The sequence below is a fragment of the Podarcis muralis genome, chromosome Z, assembly GCF_964188315.1.
Source record: "Podarcis muralis chromosome Z, rPodMur119.hap1.1, whole genome shotgun sequence".
Classification (NCBI taxonomy): Eukaryota; Metazoa; Chordata; class Lepidosauria; order Squamata; family Lacertidae; genus Podarcis; species Podarcis muralis.
Window position 1 is genome coordinate 22126934 of NC_135673.1, and position 27941 is coordinate 22154874.

The window sequence follows — 27941 nt, forward strand, 5'->3', positions numbered from 1 at the left end:
TGAAGTTTAAAGACTTTATTTCAAATATTTTAAAATTCTATTAAGAAGTCTGTATCTACTGCATTCAAACTCCACCAAGAAGAGTTGCAAGAATGGTACCATTTATGTATCAGTGCTTTTTTGTAGACTTCAGCTTGGTGTTTTCCAGTTATCTCAAGGCACTTTCAACTCCTATAATGTTGTCTAAGGGCACTGACATGGAAGCCCAGCATTCTGAAACAGTTACCCTTTTGAGTACTGAGATAGAAAGAGTTTCCAGTTAAAATTTACAAGTGTCAATGAATAATTGGACAGTTTAACATTTACACATGCCAAAAATGTTTTAAATAACCTCCAGCTTGCTTATTCTACTACCAATCATCAAGACACGTTGCCCTTAAATAACACCAAGTGCAAAGACCATTTCACATGGACTGGCTCAGCCAGACTCAACCAAGTATCCTTTTGAAACATGGTGCTTGGCTTTATGAAGCTATGGGTTTTCCCCATCTTGGCAATGGAGTAGTTGTGACAGTACTGATTAGTCACCACTGAGCATAACCACTATCTAGCAACTGAAGACTAATTGTTAAGGATATAAGAGTTATTGCCAATATAAATATTCTTAATTCAATCCTTAGGACCAGCCCTCAGGCAGATATAGCACAGTAAAAGTATAAAAGGCTTGCAGTCTACACTACTAATGAAAGCAGGGGTGCAGCATTTCAGTTTCCCTATGAGCTTGAAAATATACAGGAATGATGTACAACAGCTGTGCTCGCCAACCTGGTACCCTCTTTATGTCGTGAATTCCCATCAGCCCCCAGCCCACCATGGCCACAGGCCAGGAGCAATGGGAGTTGGGAGTCCACAACTAATAGGGGGCACCACCACTGTAGTAATAAATAATAATAAATAATAATAATAATAAATATTAATAATATTTATACCCTGCCCATCTGCTGGGTTTCCTCAGCCACTATCTTGAGTGAATTATCAATACTACTGATATCTTTAAATGAAGAACATTTGCTTTGGGGTAGCAAACCTTGATTGTTGATATATAAGAAATCCTGGTCTCATCCCCCCCCCCCACCAACTCACCAGGGAGTGAAGAGGGACAGTAGCCTTCCCCTGCTCCCAATGGTGAGGAGCATTTAATATGCTGTACTGGTCATGGGCATGGAAAAGCTGGTGCTTTGGCTTCCTGGGGAAGGACCCTGTGAGTGGACCCAAGTGAAGACGTCCCTTTTCAGGTTTGCTCTCAGAGTTTAAAAAGGGAGGCCCACAACCCTTTACCCTCAGGCTGCTCGATCACCAGATCCATGCCCTAGCCTAGGCCTAACCTATTCGCTGTAAACCATTATGATTGTTCTGCATTCCTTTTCTTGCCTTGCTCATCTGGCTGGGTTTCCCCAGCCACTCTGAGTGGCTTCCAACAAAATATTAAAATACAGTGGTCTGTTAAACATTAAAAGCTTCCCTAAACAGGGCTGCCTTCAGATGTCTTCTAAATGTCTGGTAGTTGTTCTCTTTGACATCTGGTGGGAGGGCGTTCCACAGGGTGGGTGCCACTACTGAGAAGGCCCTCTGCCTGGTTCCCTGTAACTTGGTATCTCGCAATGAGGGAACTGCCAGAAGGCCCTCAGCACTGGACCTCAGTGTCCGAGCAGAACAATGGAGGTGGAGACGCTCCTTCAGGTATACTGGACCAAGGCCGTTTAGGGCTTTAAAGGTCAGCACCAACACTTTGAATTGTGCTCGGAAACGTACTGGGAGCCAATGTAGGTCTTTCAAGACCGGTGTTATATGGTCTCGGCAGCCGCTCCCAGTCACCAGTCTAGCTGCCGCATTCTGGATTAGTTGTAGTTTCCGGTTCACCTTCAAAGGTAGCCCCACGTAGAGCGCATTGCAGTAGTCCAAGCGGGAGATAACCAGAGCATGTACCACTCTGGTGAGACAGTCTGCAGGCAGATAGGGTCTCGGCCTACGTACCAGATGGAGCTGGTAAACAGCTGCCCTGGATACAGATTTGACCTGTGCCTCCATGGACAGCTGTGAGTCCAAAATGACTCCCAGGCTGTGCACCTGGTCCTTCAGGGGCACACTTACACCATTCAGGACCAGGGAATCCTCCACACCTGCTCACCTCCTGTCCCCCAAAAACAGTACTTCTGTCTTGTCAGGATTCAAGCTCAATCTGTTAGCCGCCATCCATCCTCCAACCGCTTCCAGACACTCACACAGGACCTTCACCGCCTTCACTGGTTCTGATTTAAAAGAGAGGTAGAGCTGGGTATCATCTGCATACTGATGAACACCCAGCCCAAACCCCCTGATGATCTCTCTCAGCGGCTGCATGTAAATGTTGAAAAGCATGGGGGAGAGGACAGAACCCTGAGGCACCCCACAAGTGAGAGCCCAGGGGTCTGAACACTCATCCCCCACCACCACTTCCTGAACACGGCCCAGGAGGAAGGAGCGGAACCACTGTATGACAGTGTCCCCAGCTCCCAGCCCCTCAAGACGGTCCAGAAGGATGTTATGGTCGATGGTATCAAAGGCCGCTGAGAGATCCAGCAGAACTGGGAAACAGCTCTCACCTTTGTCCCTAGCCCGCCGGAGATCATCAACCAGTGCGACCAAGGCAGTTTCAGTCCCATGATGAGGCCTGAATCCCGACTGGAAGGGATCCAAATGCTCCGCTTCTTCCAGGCGTGCCTGGAGTTGTTCAGCAACCACTCGCTCAATCACCTTGCCCAATAATGGAAGATTTGAGACTGGGCGATAATTGGCCATCGTGGCCGCATCTAAAGATGGTTTTTTAAGAAGTGGTTTAATAACCGCCTCTTTCAGCGGGTCTGGGAAGGCTCCCTCACGGAGGGAAGCATTCACCACCCCACGAAGCCCATCGCCCAGCCCTTCCCGGCTAGCTTTTATAAGCCAGGATGGGCAAGGATCAAGGAGACAGGTGGTTGGTTTCACTCGTCCAAGCAGCCTGTCCACATCCTCGGAGGTAACAGATTGGAATTGATCCCATGCAACTTGACTAGACAGGACTTTAGCACTCTCCCACCCCGGCCCTGCTCCCATGGTGGAGTCTACCTCTTCCCAAATCTGAGCAATTTTATCTGCAAAAAACTTTGCAAAATCATTGTGGACTTATGCACTGTATCACTGGAAAACAGCACTCCCTTTTCTACTCTGTATCTTTTCAAAGAATAAAGACTACATTGTTCAAGAGGTTGCATTAAAAAACATTCTAAAGTATTTTGGTCAATGGAAGACTTTACAGGACTGACTTGTTTGTTTACAATGCAGGAGTTTAACAGAGCAGTGCATAGGTTTCGGCTTCGAGATACACCAAGGAAGATTTCTTTGGGAGCACAAATTCTGCGCAGCCTTGGGAAGGAGCATTATACCTTTGGTTTTTTTTTAACAAAGCTAGACTGGCCTTCCAAACACAAAGAAAGGCAAAGGTGGGAAATTCCATACATCCAGGACAGTTTCTCCACTGTCATTTATAGCAGGCCAAAACAAGAAAGTATTCAAGGATTAGACATAAGGCCCTAAATCATGTATTTGTTTTGAACAAGTAGATAAAGACGTACCACTGCGACGGGAAAGTAAATTGCGTTTCCGTGCGCTCTGGCACTCGTCACAGTGTTTGGTGCGTCAGAAGCGGTTTAGTCATGCTGGTCACATGATGCAGAAAAGCTGTCTGCGGACAAAATGCCAGCTCCCTTGGCCTAAAAGCAGAGATGAGTGCCATACTCTATAGTTCTATTCGACTGGACTTAACTGTCCAGGGCTCCTTTACCTTTTGCATAATTTGTTCTATATTATTATTATTATTATTATTATTATTATTATTATTATTATTAATTACATTTTGTCTATTGCCCCCCTCCCCGATTTTGCAAGTCATGGTGATGGATAATGAGCTCAGCTTCCAGCCATTGACAATCTTATTCAATCACCTCTCCAGCTTTAATGTTTTCAGCTGTTTTAAAGCTTTCAGTCATGAGGGCATGAATTTTGTTCTTTTAAAAGCAAAGATCCTCAGGCCCCAATCACATGATTAAGAGATCCTCATTATGAATATAATGACAAAGGTAACAATGTAAAAAGAAGACACAGCTGATTTTTCTTGAAATCTAAATCTTAAATAGTTTTGGGGTGCCAGCAGATTAGAAAAAATGTCACTATTGAGAATCAATTAGTGCCATATTAGAATAAAACTATAATGCTTTTACATTTTACTGAAGGGATGAGTAACCTGTGGCATTCCAGATGTGACACAGACTACAATTCCATCATCACTGGCCACTGTCCTTGCTAGTTGGATTTAATGGGGGTTGGAGTCCAACAATTCATTCAGGATCCATTCCCCACCCCCCACTTTACAGGCTGTAACTGGAAGAAGCTGCTTTGGATACAGAGCAGTTATCTTCCTTTTCAAATGTGCTGTTTGCAAGAGAACTCTGTGCAAAGCCACCCACATAAGCTGCTCTGCACATACTACACAATCCTTCCAAGGGCTTGTGCAAGCCTGAGCTGGCAAATATGAGCAGTGTATTGTATTGCACACATCACTCTCTGGACTGTGACTGGTTTCTGTTAACCACATCTTCGTAACAAGCTCATAAGTGCAATACGGTTTAAGAATATTACCTGGAGCCGTTGTCTGCAAAGCATCAAGACTTCCGAAAAATTCCAACTGTGCTTATAAGCACTGAAAAATTAAATAGGCTATGGTGTCTTCACAGTTAATTTATTTTGCAGTTACAAGCAGCCACTTAAACTGGCTACAAAAGAATAAATAAAGGAACCATGAGTGCAGCAATCTGGATATGCGCATCATTGGAAGACTGTTGCAGCGCAATGTGCTTCATTGCTGCCCTCAACTCAAGTGGACACAAGATAAAGTATTTTCCCTTTTAAATTAAAAAAAAACCAAAAAACTGGCCCAGGTTATTTTCACCTTTGGCAAAAGAAAAATAGGCTGTTAAATACACCCAGCAATACCTCTGCTTCAAATTATAAAATGTAGAAAAATGGTATAATATCATACAGTAACAAAACACACACTGGTTAAAGCACTTCAGTCTGTTCCAAAATACTTCTGTCCAAAATGCGTTGGGGCAACAGGATGAACTTCTGTCGTTAGAATTGTGATATCTGGGAATTCCTGGATTATTGATTTGGCACCTTTAAAAAAAGAAAAGTTGGGGAAGTCAAACATTTCAGTAAACTACATTTGCAACTCTGCAACAAGGGCTCCCATCTAATTGCGGAGCTTGATTCTCTTCTCTCCCCTCCTCCTCCTCTGCCCCTTTAGAATTAACCCATCTAACATACAGACTTCATCAAATGTCTTATTAAATTACATGCTCACAATGGCAATTGCTGCTGGCATAAACTCCTTTCAATGATCCATTTTCCTCCCCAATGTTTTGTACATAGCTGCATTCTTTGGCCAAGTGTCATTAATTGCAATGATCCTGGATGCTGACATGAGTTGGTCAATGGCAAATCCCAGTAAAGTGGACTGGGGCCATATGTGTACTGAGAGGAAGGAATCTGTCCCCAGTCCCCTTGTAACAAAGTATTCCTTGGCAGAAAACTGACATGAAAAGCGTGGGGAGCAGGGATCTTATTGGCACATGTGGTGGAGCTGTACCATAAATTCTGGAAACAACCAATTACAGAAATCAGCACACATATAGGTAAACATGTTATTGTCTATTTTTGATAAAGATAATGTGTATCCTGTACCAGAGAAAGTCAACAGGATTAGCTCATAACATTCAGTTTGGCTGTTTGTCTGCCCTGTTGCTTTAACTTACCATGAGGTGTAGAGAATAGACTCAGCAGGATTATGACATTTGGCTGGACTCCATGTTCTATAAGAACCTTTACAGCCTCAATCACAGTGTTGCCAGTACCTGACAATATTTTTGGGGGGAGGGGGAGAGAGGAGGAGAAAGAGGAATTACTCTAGTATATTTTCAAGTTATGTTACTATCAAAATCAAACTATTTCACCATTAATCTGCATGGTCTATAGGTATGAATTCTGACATTCCAAACAAAAACAATAAGCTAAAACAATAAGCTCAGTGCATCTGAAGCTCCTTCTCCAATGGCTAGCATTGCTCAATGTACTCTTTCAAGGAGTAAATAGGGTCAGTTTCGAAATGGGTGGCAGCCATGGGCTTAAATCTCAATTCTAAACACTTAACTCTGAACTAAATTATCTTGTCAATTTCTAGCAAGTGCATTTGGCATTGGGGTTTGAGACTATTATGGCTTCTATATCTGATTTTAATGCATTTTTATAAAAGTTTGAAATTAAAAAATTGGTTAAACAGAATCAAACAGCTCAGATCTGAGAAATAAATATCTGATCCTATTTAATTAACATTTAGGAATGAGCAAAAGCTTCAATATCACCCCCTGCTGAACAGTTACAGTCTACTAGTTGCACCCAGCATCAACATCCTCATTCCTTGTTTGTACTTAAGTGACTCAAACAACAAGTTGCATCTTTAGATGCATATTTTCAACACGTGCAGCCTATAGACTAGGCATAGGCAAACTCGGCCCTCCAGATGTTTTGCGACTACAGTTCCCATCATCCCTGACCACTGGTCCTGTTAGCTAGGGATGATGGGAGTTGTAGTCCCAAAACATCTGGAGGGCCAAGTTCGCCTATGCCTGCTATAGACACTGCTGTGCCAGCTAATGTGCTGTAGTTCAACTAATGTAAATTCTGGAAAAGCTTGAAAAATCCAGTGTTGTATGGCCCCAAACCAAATCCTTAATTCTAACCAATGATAGATTTGCCTTCCAAGAGAGCTCTCTAGTCAAATGGTCAATATTTGTGATGTGGGGAATCCTTTAAGGCACTCACTTAGTATTGGGTACATGAGGAGAACTTTTCTCCTGAAAATATCTGGTGGAAACTTTGCATAGTACACTTTGGCTCTCTGAGTGTCTTCATCGCTCTGGATCAGGATCTTTCCTATTCGGATTGATCTACAACAGTCACGCAAACCCTGTTCCATAGCCTCTCCTTCATGGGGGGAAGAAAACAAGAAACAGTTACAAATCAAGCAATGGCCAGCCTGTTTCACTAATCTACCTGCCTTTTTGTTTTCGCAATGGCTTCTATATACAATTTTCATTCTGCAACATACAGTAGCTCCCATATAACAGAAGACAGCTGATGCCATTCAATAAAAGCTGGTGTGAGAGGCAAGCTCTATCAGCAAGGAAAGATGCAACTTACATTCATGTGAAAAATTATGAATACACACTTCCATCATCCATTTTCCATGAGGATACAAGCCAAAAGTGGCTGTGTCAAAACTTGCTCTTAGAAAGGACATATGGGATTAACCCTTTGCTTGGAAAGCAGTCATTTTTGTCACTGTTCCTCTTACAGCCCTCTATGTTGCTTTCCTAAGTATAATTCAGTAACTTATGTGGTAGTCATACATCTATTTCCAATATGGTGCCACTTTTGCTAGAAACAGCAACACTGCACTGATAATAAAAAGACTGAACACACACAAAATGTTAAATGACTTACCACTTCTCATTATGCTGACTCCACAATTTCCTTTTTCAAATTTCACCCCTTCATACTTGTACCCTGTTGAAAGGTCACACAGAATCTGGATTAAAGATGTTGTTTTCCTTTTACTCACACTGAATATCCTATTTCAAGATGGACAGTGAAAGTTGCATTAACCACTTACAATTCTAAGGCACATTTTACACACCTCGGTGATTTCAAAAAGATGTCTATCCCTCAAAGTTCCACAGAGAGTACAAGATAAAATAGAAGTTTATTTATTTATCCTACTCTTCATCCCAAAAAGGCTCACAGAGCATCTTAATCAACACACACACACACACACACACACACACACACGACAGTCCTTAAGTTTACAAACTTAAAAAAACCACACACACAAACGACAAACGGATAATGTATTGGAAGGGAGATCAGCTTGGGTACAAATCCTTCTTTCTTTTTTGTATAATATATTTATTAATTTCCATGCAAAAACATTACATTAAAGAGAAAAAATAATAAAATAAAACATTTATAACAACTGTATACACAATCAATATTAAACCCACATTATAAGATTACTTGAATCCCCCAACTTCCCTCTACTCCTTCCCTTGGTTCCTTTGTATTATCTTCATTCATGAATGTCAGCAGGGTACAAATCCTTCTAATGATCAGGTGGGATGGACAGGAGAAGTCAAAAGTAGCTGGTCTCTGAGATGAGCCAACAAGAATGGCCCTACATCCCTTCTACATCCAGCCAGACACTCATACACTGCATCTAAACCAAGACCTATTCTCAGACCCATGCAGAGTTTGTCTGAGGCCTGGGGAGGGAATCTTGTTAGAACAAAGTAATAAACTCAAACAGGCCACTGATGCCCCCTCCCCACTAAGTGGGCTTAGCCTGGGGCAGGTATATCCAGATGCCCCCCTCCTCTGCAGGGGCCTTCCTAGTCTAGCAAACACATTTTAAAAATTGCTTTTCTCCCAGTCATGAAAAGGCCTGGCCTTTGCCAAATTATCTCAAAAAAATCATTTTACAAAGTGATCAAATTTTAAATATCCTCTTATTTACAGAATGCCCACTCTATAGCTAACTTTATTGGTAGGTCAAACCACACTGCCCATTTTACTTTACACCATATCCTTATTCTCCACACCAGCTAGGCTGGACATACTTTCCCCATTACCTGTTGGAGTGGTTACTGTGCATTCTGTGTATGGCAATTGATTCAACCCCTCTTCAACCACAAGCCTGATCTGTAAGAGAGAAAGAATTCAAATGGGGGAGGGAGCAAGACAAAGTGGAAGAAAACCGAGAAAACATTGTCACAGCAAGGCTTCAGTTTCAACTAAATGCTAGCACACCATTAGTGCAAGGGCACAGCCCAAGTGCTCCCCTCAACATCTTCAACAGTCCAGAAATAAGCACAATGGACTTTGATCCACCATCTGCACCACCTACAGATCATTTTAACTATTGTTTTTTTTTTGGTATAATGTATGTACAACATTTACACACTGGAAAGCATGGAACAAAGAGCACAAGACTTCAAAGCTACACTCCTGTAAAGACTCCCAGTTTGAACTCCCCTTGCCTAGATATTTTCAAACTGTAATATCATCTTATTCTTTCTTTATCCGATGGTTAAGTAACCTTTTCCAGGTTGAGGGCCACATTACAATGGTCACAAGCTGTTGTGGGCCACATTCCAGTAGCAATCAGGGCAAGTCCCTCCACCCCCACAACTCTATGTAGGAAAAATGTTGCATGTGAAGTGGCCCTAGGTCAGGGGTCTGCAACCTTTAAGACAAAAAGAGCCACTTGGACCAAAGAAAAAAAACTGGGAGCTGCAAAACCATTGCGACATTTAAAACAGTGGGGAGTGTCAGGGCACACAATGCGCCTCCTCCCTCGCTAGTATCCGCCCCGGAGCCGCGGCAAAGGTGTAAAAGAGCCACAGGTTGCAGACCCCTGCCCTAGGTGTAGGTATACAAGAAAATGTAACAAAATAAGGATTTTCCTTGGTTATATATATATTTAATGTATTCTTCCATAGTTGAGGGGAAACAATTTGTAAGTGGAAGAACTTCATGTCTGTTATTGTGTAAGTGGGTATTTCCATGAACAAGCCAGCATTAAAGAATGGCAAGAGATTCTCTGTGTAGTAGATACTGCCCATTATTTAAAACGGGATCATGTTAAGTAAACATCCTGAAAATGTCATGTAGCCAGGACACCAGAGTGTTTTTTAACAGCTAAAAGCTAAATGGTTTTATCTGTTTGGTGCAAGAAACTCTGCAAAGAAACTAATAATGTCACTGTAGAAAGCAAGCCTGAGTTTTTGTTTCTAGATCACAATTTAGTTCAGCATATTAATAGCCTAATCCTACACATATTTATTGGAAGTCTGTTGGCATAAAAGTAGATATGCTTAGGATTAAACATAAATGCTGATATGAAAACTATTACTGACAGATCGTTGGTTTGTAAGCAGCAGGTTCAAAGAAAATTGATCTCTTTTCCAGTAACAGTTATTCATTCCAGCAGAATACTCCTGTTAATACACCAATCTACACAACAGGCCTTCAACTAACTTACCAATCGATCAGCAGAAAATACGAAGTCCCCTCTGCTGGATGTCCTGGAGGAAAAGAACAGAATTTTTAGTATGATTATCCAACAAGCTACTATTGTTAAATATCCCAGAAAATATGCACACAATTAAAAATAAGTGCTGAAATGCATCTATCACTTTCCCTCATAATATAAACTAAAGGCTTGACCTTTAGATTAACTTATTTGAAGTGAAGTCATTAAGGTCTTTGAACATTAGTCATTAGAGGTGGATTCAAAGTGTTTTCTAAGAAGGTTTATAAGCAGAGATATTATGCATGAAGACAAAGAGTTATGCATGTGAATCTCATTTTACTCATTGTATTATTTAGCCTGACAAGCTAAATCTAGAAAGTGAAGTAGCAGTCCATGGGGTCTCCCTATAATCCACTAAAAAACAGAATTAATTAAAAACACTAGGAAAAAGATTCTGCCATCTCATGCAGTGTTCGAAGCTCCCATTGCACATTTTGCGACAGGGAATTTCATTACTGTGAACAGCTTCTGAGCTCTGGGCGTAGTACTGTGCCTAAGATTTCATTCAGATTAAAACTGCAGAGTGGAAGGAAAGGAGGACCCTTTTCTGCCTCCCCACTTCCAGCTACTTTCTGAAGACTGGAGAAGAGACCCCCTTAAGAATATTAGGGGGTAGGCAGGGGAAGTATTAGACGATATGAAAAATTAACACAATATTTTAGCTGCAGTTCATTAATTTTCAATTTGTATTCTTGTTATTTTAAAAAGTGCCTAGACATTCTGTTGTTGTGCCCATAACCTAGGTTTAAGGTGCCATTTAGCTCCCAGTTTTCATATCTCAGTTTCTAACACTGATCTCATGACAACAGTCACAGACGTTACTTATACACAGTGCTTTTTTTCTAAAAAAAAAAAAATGTTTAGGGGTACTCTCATTTTCCTACTCATATTGAAATACTGCCCCTCAATGAGGCCAAACTTAAGATTCACAAAATGTTTAGGGGTATGCGTAGCCTGGCATTCCCCCCAGAAAAAAGCAATGCTTATACACCTCTCCCACATTTAGAAGCTTTCATTTTATCTTGTCATGTTGCTGTTGTATTCAATGGTGGGGATCATAGTTTAATGTTAGCATTAGACTACTCAAGTCAACTCCATGGTTTAGTTTGTTTTAAAACTAATAGTACTTAGTGTTAACCACTATCCCCAGTTAAAAAACAGCAAGCTATATTTAAGGGAAAGCAACATGAAAGCCTTTCAAACTTATCCCAGCTATTTGGGAGAAGGAGAGGGAAGGGTGGCAAAAGCCTGTAAGGATACTAGGTTCATTCGTGGTGCACTGAACCAAAGTTTAGCACCGAGGATTTCAACCTTTCTGGGTCCATAGCTCCTTTGATCAACTACATTCTTTCTGCAGCACCCCTGTGGGGCTCAGGAGCCCAGTTATGTCACCGCTTGCCTGCAGTGCTGACAGCCTGTCACCTTTTTCAAACACCCTCCCTTGTGGAGTATTCCCTCAGCCTCCTCTTCTCTCTTCTTGGGAGTCCTCTGGACAGCCACTGCTGCCCCTCTGCCCCAAAGAGAGGGGCCTCCTCGCACTGTCCCACAGGGGCCTGGGAATTCTCTATCCATTCCCAACGGCAAGGGCTGGTGAAATGGGTGGCTGGCTCCCTCGCCTGCTTGCTTGCTTGCTTGCTTACTCCAAGGCTGCCTCAGCTCCTACAACCAGCACCCAGTGACCAGCCCCAGAAGCACCATTTATCTGTGGAGCTTGTAGCCAGGGTTGCTGCAACAAATAGCTATGCAAGCCTTTGGGAGGCAGAGATGTGAGAGGGCATCATAGGATGAAGGGAAGGGAAGAGGGACAGAGGCCAGTGTTGCCCGCAGCACCCTAGACCATCATTCAAGGCACCCAGGATGCCATGGCACACTGGTTGAAAACCACTGGTTTAGCATGATATTCATACTCAGACCCCATCTGCACTATACATTTAAGGCAGAATCATACCACTTTAAACAGCCAAGGCTTCCCCTAAAGACTCCCTCAAAGTATAGTTTGTTGTGGGTGAACTAGCTGAACTCAACCAGCTACACTCTTTGTGGGTGCAGGCTATCACAAGTACATAATTCAATGCTTAAAAGCTTGCACTTCCTACCCATATTCTACCAGGCCAGAATCAAAGTTCTTCATTAAATTACAAGGCTCTTAACAACTTGGGTGCAGGTTATCTTAAGAACTGCCTGGCTTTTATATGCTTAATCACTGAGGTCTTCATGGAGTCACTGTTAGTGCTCCCCCACCTCACCAATGGCTCAAATGCACAACTTGTATCCACAAGGAGCCTTATGTTCAATATTGGGGCTGAACTCTATGAAACTCCTTCACAGCTGAGATAAGACAGATGACATCCATTTTGAACTTCTGGCATCTAATGAAGTCCTTATTTCAGCAGGCATTTTAAGCATTCTGTTGTTGTGGGTAATTTTAATTGATTTTTATTATAACTTTTTAATCATATTGTAAACCACTAAAATAAGCAATCACAAAAGGAAAATATTGCAACCTAAAATGGTCACATTCTGCATATTCTGATCAGAATTAAGTAATAATAATAATAATAATAATAATAATAATAATAAATTTTATTTATATCCCGCCCTCCCCAGCCGAAGCCGGGCTCAGGGCGGCTAACAACAGTCAAATAGTCAAACAGTCAAATTCTAAAAACATTCTAAAAACATTTCATTATAAAATTAATTAAAATCAAATTGTTGGCAACCGATTAGGCAAAATTCTGTGCAGGTTGCCAGAGGAGGGAGTCAGGCTGCGCCCTGACCAAAGGCCTGGTGGAACAACTCTGTCTTGCAGGCCCTGCGGAAAGATGTCAGGTCCCGCAGGGCCCTAGTCTCTTGTGACAGAGCATTCCACCAGATTGGAGCCACAGCCGAGAAGGCCCTGGCTCTAGTTGAGGCCAGCCTAACCTCTCTGAGGCCTGGGACCTTGAGGATGTTGTTATTTGCAGACCGTAGGTTTCTCTGTGGGGCATACCAGGAGAGGCGGTCCCGTAGGTACGAGGGTCCTAGGCCGTATAGGGCTTTAAAGGTTAAAACCAGCACCTTAAACCTGATCCTGTACTCCACCGGAAGCCAGTGCAGCTGGTACAGTACCGGATGAATGTGATCTCGCAACGAAGACCCCATAAGGAGTCTCGCCGCGGCATTCTGCACCCGCTGGAGTTTCTGGGTCAGTTTCAAGGGCAGCCCCACGTAGAGCGAGTTACAATAATCCAGTCTGGAGGTGACCGTCGCATGGATCACAGTGGCTAGATCAGGGCGAGAGAGATAAGGGGCCAACTGCTTAGCTTGGCGGAGATGAAAAAATGCCGCCTTTGTTATAGCTGTAATCTGCGCCTCCATAGAGAGGGAGGTATCGAAGATTACACCCAAACTCTTAACGGACGGTGCTGGCACTAATTCCACCCCCGCAAGAGATGGGAGTTGCCCCCTCGATCCCATATCGTCCCGCCCCAGCCAGAGGACCTCTGTCTTCGAAGGATTTAACTTCAACCGGCTCCCACGTAACCATCCAGCCACAGCTTCCAGACATCTGGTCAGTGTGTCTGGGGCCGCATAAAGATGTTAAAAAGCATTGGGGAGAGAATCGCACCCTGAGGCACTCCACACACCAAGGAGTGACGCGATGACAATTCCCCCCCAAGCGCCACCCTCTGTCCCCGACCAGAGAGAAACGAGCGCAGCCATTGAAGGACTGTGCCCTGGATCCCCACGTCGGCAAGGCGGTGGTCCAGGAGTTCGTGATTGACCATGTCAAAGGCTGCTGACAGATCAAGAAGAATCAGCAGCCCCGACCCGCCTCGATCCAGCTGCCTGCGGAGATCATCTGTTAGGGCGACCAGAGCTGTCTCGGTCCCATGCCCAGCGCGGAAGCCAGACTGGAATGGATCCAGAGCAGATGTTTCATCCAGAAACCTACCGAGCTGTTCAGCAACCGCTCTCTCAATCACCTTACCCAGGAATGGAAGATTTGAGACCGGGCGGTAATTGGATAGATCTAAGGGATCTAATGATGTTTTCTTTAAGAGCGGATGCACCACCGCCTCCTTCAGTTCCCCTGGGAATATCCCGGTGCCAAGGGACAAATTGATGATATCCCCCAGGGGGGCCCGCACCTCGTCTGGACACGCTCTAATTAGCCATGACGGGCACGGGTCAAGAGGACAGGTGGTGGGCTTTCCAGCTTGGAGGAATCTGTCCACATCAGCTGGAGATATCCGGTCAAAGTGGTCCAATACTGGACCCGAGGACAGTCGAGGGGCCTCCAGTTCCTTTATTGTATCCAAATTGGCAGGGAGGTCATGGCGGAGCAACAGGACCTTCTCCGCAAAAAAGCTCGCAAATGCCTCACAGCTGTGTGTCAGATTGTTATTTAAATTTGGCTGTCCTTCAAGGGACGTTAAAGACCGAATTATACTAAATAATTGCGCCGAGCGAGAGCTAGCGGATGCAATGGAGGCCGAGAAGTAAGACTTCTTAGCGGCCTTCACTGCCATCTCATAGGTTTTCATAAAAACCCTATAAGATGTTCTTGAGGCTCCGTCACGGGCACCCCACCATACTCGCTCTAGCCGTCTGAGGTCCCGCTTCATTTTCCGAAGCTCCTCGGTAAACCAGGGAGCCCGGTTTCTGCGGGGTCGCAGAGGGCGCTTAGGTGCGATCTCATCGATGGCTGCCAGGAGCTGGGTATTCCAGCCCTCAACAAGCTCAATCAATGAGTCGCCAGGGGGAGCAAGGTCCCGCAAGGCTTGGCGGAATCTATCAGGGTCCATCAGCCTCTGCGGGCGAGCCCAAATCGGCTCGCCACCTAAGCAGGGTGGGGGTGGAAAGTCAATCCTGGCTTTCAGAGCGTAGTGATCAGACCATGGCACCTTCATCGAAGGAGACATGATCACATCTATACCGGCGCCAAAGATCAAATCCAGCGTGTGGCCTGCTTGATGTGTGGGGCCCGAAACAAACTGGGAGAGCCCTAGTGTCGCCATGGAAGACACCAGGTCCAGAGCCTGTGAGGAGGGAGTGGCATCAGCATGGAAGTTGAAGTCTCCCAATAGCAATAGGTTAGGGAACTCCAAGGCCCAGCCGGCCACCGCCTCCAGCAGGCCTGACAGGGTGGCTGCTGGTGCGCTAGGTGGCCGGTACACCAGCCAGACAGCCAAGCTCTCCTCGGAGCCCCACACTAGGCCAACACATTCTTTTTTTTTTCTTTTTTTTGCATATAGATATTTATTAGTTTTCAGACAGAAAAAAGAAAAAAAAACAGAAAACATACATGACAAACATAAAAGTAACAGCAGAACACAAAGTAGACACACAATACATACTACAAAAAGTTATCACCTATCGAATTAACATTGTCATCTCTTTCTGGACTTCCTTCAGCCCGCCCGTAAATCTTCCACAATAATAATCAAAGATACACATTACCTAGTTTGTATTGTCATTATACATTCTTCTTCCTCTATTTTCCTTAAAACAATACCTCTTAGTCTTTCACAGTGCTTCTCTGAATCCCCTTAACGTTATTTGGCCTTTACTAATACATTCCAGGTAATCTACATATTTCTCCCAATCCTTGATAAACTTTTGGTCTCTTAGGTGTCTAATCTTTCCCGTTAATCTGTCCAAGTCCGCGTAATCTAATAACTTCAATCTCCACTCCTCTATTGTTGGCATTTCCTTTTTTCCCCACTTCTGAGCAAGAACTATCCTTGCTGCTGTGACTGCGTAGTAAACAAATTTATGGTCTTTCTTCTTAATTTCGTTCCCTAAGATCCCTAACAGAAAGATTTCAGGTTTTTTAATAAACGTATACTTTAACACCTTCTTTAGTTCAATATATACTTCTTCCCAAAATTCTCTCACTTTCCCACACTCCCACCACATATGGTAGAAGGCACCCTCCTTCTCCTCACATTTCCAACATTTGTTGTCTACCTTATACATTTTCGATAATTTCGCAGGTGTTATGTACCACCTGTAAAACATCTTCATGATGTTCTCTTTCACCGTCATACACGCAGTAAAGTCCAGGCCTTCTTTCCATAGGTTCTCCCAATCCTCGAATTGTATAGCATGGCCTACATCACTAGCCCACCGAATCATTACTGTCTTAACTTCTTCATCTGCCAAATTCCAATCCAACAAAATCTTATACATTTTGGATATTATTTTCACCTCATTGTTTACGATTTCCGTCTGAAATTTTGACTCTTTATCTGCATACCCTCTGTCTTTAGTCTCTTTTCTGAACATCTCATTAACTTGGAAATGGTGCAACCAATCGTACACATACTCCTTAACCTGCTCATACGGTTTTAATTTCCATTTCCCATCCTCTTTCATTAGCAGCTGGTCATATGTTGCCCAGTCACCTCTCATATTGGTTTTCTTAAGGCTCATCACTTCAAGAGGTGAGAGCCAGTGCGGGATTTTAGGTTCTAATATATTTTTATACCTTTCCCATATTTCAATGAGTGGACCTCTGAAGATATGATTTTCAAACCCCTTGTGTACTTTCCTCTTGCCGCACCACAGGTAGGCATGCCAACCGAACCTGTTGTCGAAGCCCTCTAAATCGAGTAGCTCCTTGTTCTCTAGTTTGACCCAATCTTTTATCCAACAGAGGGATGATGCCTCATAGTATAGTCCCAAATCTGGCAGGGCAAAGCCTCCCCTTTCCCTCCTGTCTGTCAGCAGTTTAAATTTTATACGAGGTTTTTTGCCCTGCCAGATAAATCTTGATAACACTTTTTGCCATTCTTTAAACATTCGGGTCCCTTTAATTATAGGAATTGTCTGAAATAGAAATAGTACCCTCGGTAGTACGTTCATCTTAATAGTATTGATCCTTCCCCAGAGGGACAGTCTCAGTCCTCCCCATACTTCCAAATCCTTTCTTATTTCTTTCCACACTGGCTCATAGTTATTTTTGAATAAATCTATGTTTTTAGGTGTGAGCCAAATCCCTAAATATTTCACTTTCTTGACCACCTGTATCTGTGATTGATTCTGGATTATTTCTATTACATTTTGATCCATATTCTTTACCATCATCTTTGTTTTCTTCTTATTTAATTTGAAGACTAGGCCAACACATTCAATGCCGGGGATCGATGGCGATGGTAGAGCCCTGAAAGGACAATCTTCCCGGATTAATACTGCCACCCCTCCCCCCCAGCCCACAGTCCGTGACTGGTGGAGGACGGAGAAACCCGGGGGCGCCATCTCTCGTAAGGTAACAGTTACCCCTTCACGCACCCAGGTCTCCGTCACACAAGCCAGGTCGACCCCCAGCGAGATAAAGAAATCTCGCAGGGTGGCGGTTTTGTTGCCTATAGACCTGGCATTGCACAACACCAGTGAAGGAGGTGAGTAATCCTTGCTCACCCTACCCTCGTCTCTCGGGATGGGGCGCAGATTGGAAGGGGTACGAGCATATCCGTATCTCGATCCCCTTCGCCTATAACATCTGCCCCCACCGCCATACCTCCCTCGCCCCATCACGGTAGCAATCCCAAGCCTCATACTAACCTCCATTTACAAGGTAGAAAACAAAACAAAACAACCAAAAACAATTATGCTCAAACAAAACCAATCCCCACCCCACTCAGTGTCCTACCCCAAAACAAAACAAAACGGAACAAAACAAAAATACATAGATAAAAACCACCATTCACGGTGGTACAACAAAGTAAACAATAAAAGCACCTTTAAAACACCTTAAAATACATATAAGCATCTTTAACATTTGCTGCTGCAGCACCAGTGTCCTTAAAGCTATCACGGAGGTGGGCCTGGGCCCCGCCCCCTAGGCCAGATGGAATTAGCCTGAGGAGGGAGAGGCCTTCTCCAACACTCACAATGCGGCAGCAGTGATGTCCCAGTCCTCAATGAGGCCTTTTAAAGCTGTGGCGAAGGTGAGCCTGGGCCCCGCCCCCTAGGCCAGATGGAATTAGCCTGAGGAGGGAGAGGCCTGCTCCAACACTCACAATGCGGCAGCAGTGATGTCCCAGTCCTCAATGAGGCCTTTTAAAGCTGTGGCGAAGGTGAGCCTGGGCCCCGCCCCCTAGGCCAGATGGAATTAGCCTGAGGAGGGAGAGGCCTGCTCCAACACTCACAATGCGGCAGCAGTGATGTCCCAGTCCTCAATGAGGCCTTTTAAAGCTGTGGCGAAGGTGAGCCTGGGCCCCGCCCCCTAGGCCAGATGCAATTAGCCTGAGGAGGGAGAGGCCTGCTCCAACACTCACAATGCGGCAGTATCAGCAGTTAAGACTGCTGTTAATTGGAACATGCAGATGAAGTCAAAATCCTTTCTAGAAGCTATAAGCTCATGTGTGACAATATTATAGGGTCATGTTAAAGGTAAAGGTAAAGGTACCCCTGCCCATACGGGCCAGTCTTGCCAGACTCTAGGGTTGTGCGCCCATCTCACTCTATAGGCTGGGGGCCAGCGCTGTCCGGAGACACTTCCGGGTCACGTGGCCAGCGTGACATCGCTGCTCTGGCGAGCCAGAGCCGCACACGGAAACGCTGTTTACCTTCCCGCCAGTAAGCGGTCCCTATTTATCTACTTGCACCTGGGGGTGCTTTTGAACTGCTAGGTTGGCAGGCACTGGGACCGAACGACGGGAGCGCACCCCGCCGCGGGGATTCGAACCGCCGACCTTTCGATCGGCAAGCCCTAGGCGCTTTTACCCACAGCGCCACCCGCGTCCCTTATAGGGTCATGTTAGTTCCATAATAAACTTGATCCCCCATTCAAAAAAAAAGGAGTGGCTTTTGTTGCTTATTTAGGATCAGCGTATAAGCAGTTAAAACCATCTGCAGCCATATACAAAATGCCAGCAGTTAAATTTACCTCCCATTAACTTTGGATTTTGTCAGAATAGAAACACACTGCTCAGAGCTGCTTCTATGGAAACCTGTTCTGAAGCCCAACTGCCTGCAAATCCTTTTTTCATTGTAAACTGCAGCACTGCCAATTTTAGCCCTGAAATCAGGCAATATAATCTGCGCTGGGAATGAAAGTTTTATGAGACTAAATCCCACTCCCCATTAAACCCAGCATACATATATAAACACGAGACATGTACAAATATTCAATGAAACAAGCCACTGAAGTATACAATATTTGTATCCCTTGTCCTATCACCGTGATCAACAGGGGCAGCCCATCCCATTTCACCACCTGAGACAAAACGGGAAGGTGTCAACCTCTCCCCACTGACAGTTCAACCAAAACCTTGCTTTCTAGGGTTGTGAGGCTGTGGCAGCAACTTCCAGGTTTCAGTGAGATCTCGCAAGAGGTCCACAAGGTCTTGCCAAAACCTAGAAGTCACTGCCACTGCCGCTTCTCTGGCTGCAGCAGCAAAGGTGGTGCACCTCTAAGGGAGAAGTGGTGGTACGGGCCATTGTAGCTTCCAGCAAGATCTCATTACTTTAAATTGAACCTGAAAACAGACTTGTATAATGTGATCAAACAGCCCATCTCAGTTCAGGACCATCTGAAATTTCAGACAGTTTTTGAAACACTCCCACATATAACTCATTGGAATAGTCTTAAACAGGAGGTTACCTGAGCATAAGCAGCTGTGGCTAGACTATTTCCATCCAATTAAGAAGACAGCTTGCATGGAGTTCGTTGTCTTTCTATTTCTAAGGGGAAGCATTCCTGTCTTACCTAGAATTTATCCAAGTGTCATCAGAGAAAATCTTCTGCACTACCTTCAACTGAACACATGTCTATGTGGTTGGCTTACACATTCAGCTGCCAACCATTAAGTGTACAGTAGTCTAGTGGAGTTAAATTTAGACACGGGGTTACCTACACAAGATGGTCGTGTTAGGGTTCATTTATTTTGTGCCTTGTTCCTCCCTGCCAGAACTCTACTTACTACCCTGCATCTTTAACAGTACCAAAAAAGAAAGAAATCAAGTAGATATGCATGTGTAAACAGCTGTATGTCTTGGCTACCTTTAACAATTATAGGGGATTGCCAATTGCCTTGTATTCCATAATCAAGCAAAAGATGTCTTCTTTCAAAAGTGATGCCTTTATAGGATTAGGCATTCTGTTTCTACAGCATCCAGGCAGAGGCCTCTTTAAAACCATGCCCTAGGGATTGCTCCCAGCAGCTGGTACTCAGGGGGCATACTAGCCCTGGACATTAAGGTCCCATTTTTCATGACAGTCAAAAGCTCTCTTCAGGTGCTCTGTATGTGTATTAAGTAAATATGCAAGAGGGGCTATGGGAATCAGCACATTTCCCTTCCCCGCATCACCCTCCACAAATTGAACGGCAGTCACCTGAAGTAAAACACCTTCCTATATTCAGAAGCTCCCTGTATGTTTTAGAAGCCTGGAAAAATAAGGTTCTAAAATGTGCAGAGAGCCACCACAAACTCAAGACGATGATCAGCTCAGGAGGTAACCCTCCAATTTGTGGAGGGAAAAGAACATGGAGCAGGGCTATTGCACTTGTCCCTAAAAGTCCCCTTCATGTATTTAACACACATTTAGGACACCTGCAGAGAGCCGTTTCCTCTAATATTTTGTAAAGTCATCTAGTGATGTGGGGTGTAAAAAATTTCGTTTTGTAGGTTCATTAGTAGCAATGAAATGGTGCACACAACATTAAGCAAGCTTGACAGTTTCAAAAGTTTCTTTGTTTAGTAAATACAAGTAAAATTAATATGCTACATTAGTTTCTAGGGCCTCTGATTTTTTCTAATGCAAATTAACTTAATTTGTATAAGGCATTTTTTCCTGAGAATTTTCCAAATTAAAATGTTTGCATAACCCACATCATTGAGGGCATCCAACCTACTATTCATTACAACTCATTATGGTTGTGGATTCCATATGCTAATTATGCTTTTCTTGTCTGTCTTGAATCCACTGCCAGAGTACCTAAGATGGACAGACATTTCTCTGCTGCATCGTTCTATTTTTCCCTTGCTTTTCTCTGTTTCATTCCAAAGATGTCTTATACAAGAAGACTAGATTATTGGCTAATCACCGTTTTCTCTTGTCACTTAGTGGCAAGGTATGACGAATATTTCTCCAATTACAAATACATTACACTGGAATTGACAAAGTATATGTGCATATCCCCCCAAAAATGTTGATGCACGAGGAAATTCAATAAGACGCAGAAATGAGGATTTTGACATGGAAAAACTGACACTGCCAAAGGCACAGTGGCAACACTGGGTGCGTCTATAATAAATGTGTGATGTCAGACAATGTAAGCGACATTTCTTCTAGCCCGCTGGAGCACACAGCTAATCATGATGCTATCTACAGCTAGCTGACTTTTTACATTGTGCTGTACATGTTAATACATTCATTCAAAATCAGGAAGTAGCTACTGCAAGAGCTTTACAGATAAAATAGCTGCAGCTACAATTCAGGAAAGCATATAATATACTATAAAGCTAGTAGCTTTGAGAAAAGCATCATTGTTTTAAGACAATTGCACAGTGGTACCTCAGGTTACATACGCTTCAGGTTACAGACGCTTCAGGTTATAAACTCCGCTAACACAGAAATAGTATCTCGGGTTAAGAACTTTGCTTCAGGATGAGAACAGAAATCGTGCTCCGGCGGCGCGGCAGCAGCAGGAGGCACCATTCGCTAAAGTGGTGCTTCAGGTTAAGAACAGACCTCCGGAACGAATTAAGTACTTAACCCGAGGTACCACTGTAGTATGATTCTTGCCTAAATCATCCTAACACTTACCTGATCCGCAAGATCATTTATGTAGTGGAGAACAGGCACTCCCATGACACAGGCACTTCTTAAAGAGACCGGTATGCACATAAAGCTGATTTTCATGATACCTCCTTTTTTTGAGGAGGAGAAAGCAGCTCATCAAACTGGTTAAATAGAAAAGCATCCATATGCAGTTTGAAAGAAAAAACTTTTTCATTGTTGTCTCTTAACTCTCTGTGTGCACAACCACCGGGCCCCTCCAAGCTGGTGTTATTTTGCAGGCAGTGTGTTCAAAATTAGCCATGCACAAGGTGCATTTTGCCCCTGGCTATTGGCCACTTGCAACCAAGTGAAGATGCATGGGTGCCAGGATGGAGGTGCATGCCTGGGGATAATTGGATCTTGATTGTTTGTAGGAATAGGCCAATATATATGTGGACTGTCCCTGGATAAAGTGACTTCTCTCAAAGTTCTTAACCTAGCACAAGGTTGTCATTTGAACTAGCCAAATATTTAAGTGATAATCAATCACAGTCAGTCCATCACTTGAAAAATAAGTCTTTAGAGTTGTCTTGCCCCAAACTGGCAGCTAGACATTCTGTTTTGGTGACTGAAACCTTGGTTAAAGGAGCCATTTGGCACCTAATTTATATATCTTAGTTTCTAACACTGATTGCAGGTGTACTTTGCAACATGTTCTTGAGTTTCTTCTTTAATAGTTGTTCTGTGATGATTCCCCAGTATTGCATTATTGCTCTCCAGAGCAACTATAGTACAACAAAAATAGCATTTGTGGTATAAAAAGTTACAGGATTTCAGCAGGACGTTACAGCTATGCACTGGTTGGAAATGAAAGGGTATGACTGCCACAAAACTTTTGCAGGAATAAATATTTTTTTTGCCTGTGGGGTCATACACTGATAGCATCAAAAGAACAAATCATCACAATTACATCATCTAGAGGGGTCCATACTCACCAACTGTAAAAAGTGAAACAAAATGCTCACACCTAAGCTGTACGCTAAAGACTAAATATATCAATACCAAACATGCATTCAAATAACCAATAGTCGGCTGTCATTTTCCTAGCCTGGCTGCATGTTTGAGAAGTTTAACTATACAGTACAATCCAAGAAGGACATTTCAGGCAATTTTTCTACTTATACAGCTTTCATCTGAATTCTGGATTCAGCTGATTTACTCCACATTTAGCACGTAAAGGCAGCCCATGGATGACACAAATTTCCCTAAATAAACTTTCTTAAGATCAGACTTGCTCCAAGGCTGCAATCCTAAATTCACCTTGGAATTAGAGTTAGACCCACTGAACTTAGTGAAATTTACTCCTGAATGAACAAGTATAGATTCAAAACGCATGCATATCAGCACTAGATAACATTAATGTACAGTTAATAAAATTAGTATTTATTGCCTGATTATGCTGTTTCATGTTTTTTTATAGGATAAATATTAATGTGTTGGGTTTTATATGTTGGAAGCACCTAGTAAGGACAAAGCTGGCCTAAAAACCTCACATTACTGAGATAACTAGATGTGGGACCACTGTCCAACCAAATCATCATGTGATACTTTTTGAAGAAACTGCAATGTGTGCAGCTGCAAGATGCAACAGTGCCTTCTCTATGAATGACCAGCGAAGTGATTAGCTATAGTGCTTATTAGCATTGGGACCCAACCACCATCCTACTCACTAAAATCTTTCACCTACCAGCCAGCAGTGCAGGATCTGAAAGGCACCTACTGCATGCCAAAACTTGTCCCTAAGAGTTTAGCAGAGTTCATGGTATATGCTAGGCCTATTTTCACTTAATGTTAATCCCAGAGGTTGGCTAACTCAGTGTTTCCCAACCGGTGTTCCGCGGCACACTAGTGTGCCGCGAGACGTTGCCTGGTGTGCCGTGGGAGGGAGGCGGGCGAGTCGGGCGGCGAGAGGCGGGGCGGCGGCGGCATCTCCTGCTGGATGCAAATCCAAACATGGTGGGCGCCTCCCTCGCTCCTTTGTAGGCGGACCATCAAGAGAGAAAGAAAAGGAGGCGAAAGAGCGAGAGAAGGCGCCTGCGCGGAAAGAGGAGCGAGCAGTGCGCCTGCGCGCCGCGGCGCAGTGAAATTCCGTGAAGAGGGGAGGGGGGGCTGGAAAAGAGAGAAAGGAAAGATTTTTCATTTTTTTTTAAAAAAAAAAAAAGGAAGAGGGAAAGAAGAGAAAAAGCGGCAGAAGCTGAGGGGAAGGTTTCCGTGAGGGAGAGAGAGAGAGAAACGCGGGGCTGGCGGGACCCCTCCTCTTCCGCCACACGTCGCCCGCCACCGCCTCAGAATCTCCTCAGGAGCGGCGGCGGCTGCTCCCCCTCGCCCCCTTCCTCCCCCCCAGCCCCCTCCCAACCCCCGGACGAGGGACGCAAGGCGGCGCCGCTGAGAGGACGGGAAGGCCCCCGGCGGCGGGGTCGGCTCGAGCAAGGAGGGGCGAGCGCTAGCCGGCTGGCTCTAGCCCGGCAAGAGGAGGAGGAGGAGGAGGAGCACGCCGTCGCTTCCACAGCGGCCACCCCACACTCCCCTCCCCGGGCACCGGCGGGGAGAATGACGGAGCTCCAGTCCGCGCTGCTACTGCGGAGACAGCTGGCAGGTCGGTCCGTCCGTCGGTCGGGGCAAAACACACCACAGCGCAGGCAGAGGCAGGCAGGCCCGTCTCTCCCTGTCCACCCCAGCTACACAAGCCACACCTTGCTCTCAGTTCGATCTGTCAAATAACTCACCTATCATTCACATAAAGAACCTAGTCTATCCTCAAACGTCAGAATGTACCTCCTCTCTAGCTTCCCCCACTTCATCTAGGCACTTTCAGCCCTTACTTAACCCACCCCAGCCTGCTTACTCTTCCTTCATTTGCTATAAAAACTAAATACAGAGAGAGACTGAGAGCTGTTGACGAAGAGCTACGTGTGTGTCTTTCTTCGATTCCAGCCAGAATATCAGCTTTGTGTTCAGCCAAACAGGCCCAGGTTGCGCACTGAATAAAGTATTTTATAATTTTTCATATTTCTGTTTACTTACTATTTCATAATAAAGTAATTATAAAATACTTTCTCTGTGTTTATTTGATTCCTATTAAAGAGAGTTACTTTATATATAGTCAATATAGGCACAGAGTTAATTTTTTAAACATTTTCTAATGGTGGTGTGCCTCGAGATTTTTTTCATGAAACAAGTGTGCCTTTACCCAAAAAAGGTTGGGAAACACTGGGCTAACTAGACAAGATACATTAACACTGCGCCTCTTTGCTTCTTCCTAGAAAGCAAAAAAACAGAAAAAAAGAAGAAGTTTCTAATACTAGTCAACCACAGTCAGTAATTAAGTACAAGCAGAGCAAACTGTCATGTCAGTTTGCATGACAAAACCAGATCTGGCAGCAAGCAAAGAACAGTGAAGCAGCAGGCATGGACATCCAGCTCCCCATTCATTGAAGGTGGCTGCAGCTTGAATTATAGGCAAAACTCCAGTGCTATGACTTGCTCTTTTGCAATGTCCTCCAAAAAGTAAGGGAAAATATTGCTTTGCATTTACCCAACCCTGAGGTTATGTGATCTCAAAACTATCACCTGCCATACACTCAAGCCTCAGTCATAAGGACACACCATGCCAGCTACCTGGTAAGCTACCCTTTGAAAAGATTCCTCCCATTCCATCAAATTTGGATGGCCAATTCAAGCATATTTAATAGGTCATATTTATGTAGCAAGTAGCATGTTTCTAGTACAATAAGCCCAAAACTTACACATATTTAGTTTGAGTGTATTCAGCTTTACATGCTTGGCAAATTACCGGTATTTAAAAAGTGGGTGGAAAAGGGAATGGGTGTTTTGGGGGGAAAGACTTTGGCAAACCCACCTGCCCTTGAACTCAGTGTGTACAGTTGTACCTCGGGATGCGAACAGGATCCGTTCCGGAGCCCCGTTCACATCCTGAACAGAACGTAAGACGCACATACGTGTCTGCGCGTGTTGCATTTCGCCGCTTTCATGCATGTGCGTGACATCATTTTGACCGTCTGCGCATATGCGAGCGGCGAAACCCGGAAGTAACGCACTCCGTCACTTCCAGGTCGCCACAGAGCGCAACCCAAAAATACTTATCCTGAAGCATATTTATCCTGAGGTGTGACTGTATCGACTATATGCAATTTTGGCTTTAGGGGTAATCCCCAGAAAATAACCTGTGTAAATTGCAAGCTTATGGCATTCAAAGCACACCACATGCATTATTCCAACCATCTTTTTTTTTAAAGGGCCCTGTAAGGTAGGCCACTATGACTATTCCCATGATGATGGGTGGGGCTGAGGTCAAGAGAACAGTGCTTTATAATGCCCCACCTAGTAAGTTAATGATGGGAACACTCTTTTATTCGCTGAGCTTTGCCCTAAGCTATCTCAGACACGGAAAACCAACCTGGGAAAAGTCCCTTCTGCTTTGTTTATTCCTCACCACCATCTACTCCCCCTCCTTCCTGAAAGCATAACGCAGGACGCATCATTTCTTATTTAAAGAGAGCTCGCCCACAGCTTCGCTCAGCACCATCACATTCATTGTGCCCAAATCCAGCAAGAGAGAAGAGACCGGCCCCCGAACATCACTGCATAATATACATTTATATACGTACAGAAAGGCTGGCTCCCCTGCTCATAAGGCTGAACTTCAAACAACAAATGAACATGCACCGTTAACTCCTCTTGCATCTAATGCGGTGGACCGCAAAAGCTTAGACCGCAATAAATTCAGTGGAGTTTCCAGCCTCCGTGGACGACACATCCTGACCTGAACCTGGACCCTAAACCTAGATAGTCATAACATACGTTACTGCGTACATTTGGGCGGGAAAAGGGAGGGTTTCCCCCGAAAAACACACAAGTGTTTGAGCACATCCTGGCCCTGCGGGTGCCACAAAAGGCAGGTTGGGCAGACTCTACGCCCCAGCTCTTGTCAGGAGGCTACGAGGCGACGGAGCTCCGTCTGGTCAGGGAACGAAAGGGGCTCTCGCGCTGACAGATGTCCACCACACCGCCCCCAACCACGCGCGCACAGGCGACATTCTGCACATGCTCAGAGGGAGGCCAGCCTGGCGCCAAGAATAGGAGCTGCCGACGCGTGCCCGCCTTACCTGTCCCGGATGATGGTCTGTAGCTCCCGGATCTGGTCGTTCATGGGCAGGAGCTTGAGCCGAGAGGCGGCGGTGACCGGCAGGTCGAGGGTCGGCGACCGGGCCGTGTCAGGGCCGCCCCCGTTGCTGCCAGAGCAGCTGCAGCCGCCGCCGCCGCTCCCGCTGCAGCAGCTGCTGCTATCCGGGCTGGGGCTATCGCCGCCAGGGCCGGGCTCGGAGAAGCGGAGCTGCCGGGAAACGACGCCGCTGCCGACGCCGCTCCCCGTTACCGCCTGCTCAGAGCAGTCCTGGTCCCGGTCTGTCGCCCCAGCCTGCTGCTGCTGCTGCCGGGGCGCATCTGCCGAGCCTACCCTCTGGTTGTGGCAAGGCATCGTCTCCATGCGCGGCCGGAAAGGCGCCCAGTGGTGCCCCGATGGTGCCCCACCGGTACGCCACGCGCTCGCCCCGCGCTTGGGGCTTTACCTCAGCCGCAGCGCCCGCCCAGCCGGTCAAGCTCCGCCTCCTCGAAGGTCCTGCGCGCGGCAAGCGGCCCAGCCGGGCGCGGCTATTGGCTGCTGTCCTTGCCACTCGTAGCCTAGGAACAATGGGAGGGCACCTTCGGTCAAGGTGGCCCCGCCCCCCACTCCTGACTGGGGGAAAAGCTCTTCTTTTACCTCAGAGAGAAGAGGCCGCATTCACGCCATACGTTCAAAGAGGCGTCATGCCACTTTAAACGGCTTCCCTCAAGGGTTTCTGGGAAGTGTAGTTCGATCAGAGTGCAGAAAGGTCTAGTCTAGTGACACATTCTTAAGCGGCGTGATAACAGTCCCCTCCCCTCCCAAGA

General features: G+C 45.0%; 1 protein-coding gene across 1 annotated transcript; it reads right to left on the bottom strand.

The window, feature by feature from the left end:
* Positions 1-4737: 4737 nt before the first annotated feature.
* UPRT (uracil phosphoribosyltransferase homolog) lies at positions 4738-27607 on the bottom strand. The gene is made up of 7 exons (XM_028715342.2): positions 27119-27607; positions 10169-10211; positions 8757-8826; positions 7576-7638; positions 6895-7056; positions 5829-5927; positions 4738-5190 (listed from the first exon to the last, which is right to left on the bottom strand). Exons 1-7 carry the CDS (start codon positions 27496-27498, stop codon positions 5084-5086), a joined length of 924 nt encoding a protein of 307 aa, XP_028571175.2. The 5' UTR covers positions 27499-27607; the 3' UTR covers positions 4738-5083.
* Positions 27608-27941: the final 334 nt, after the last annotated feature.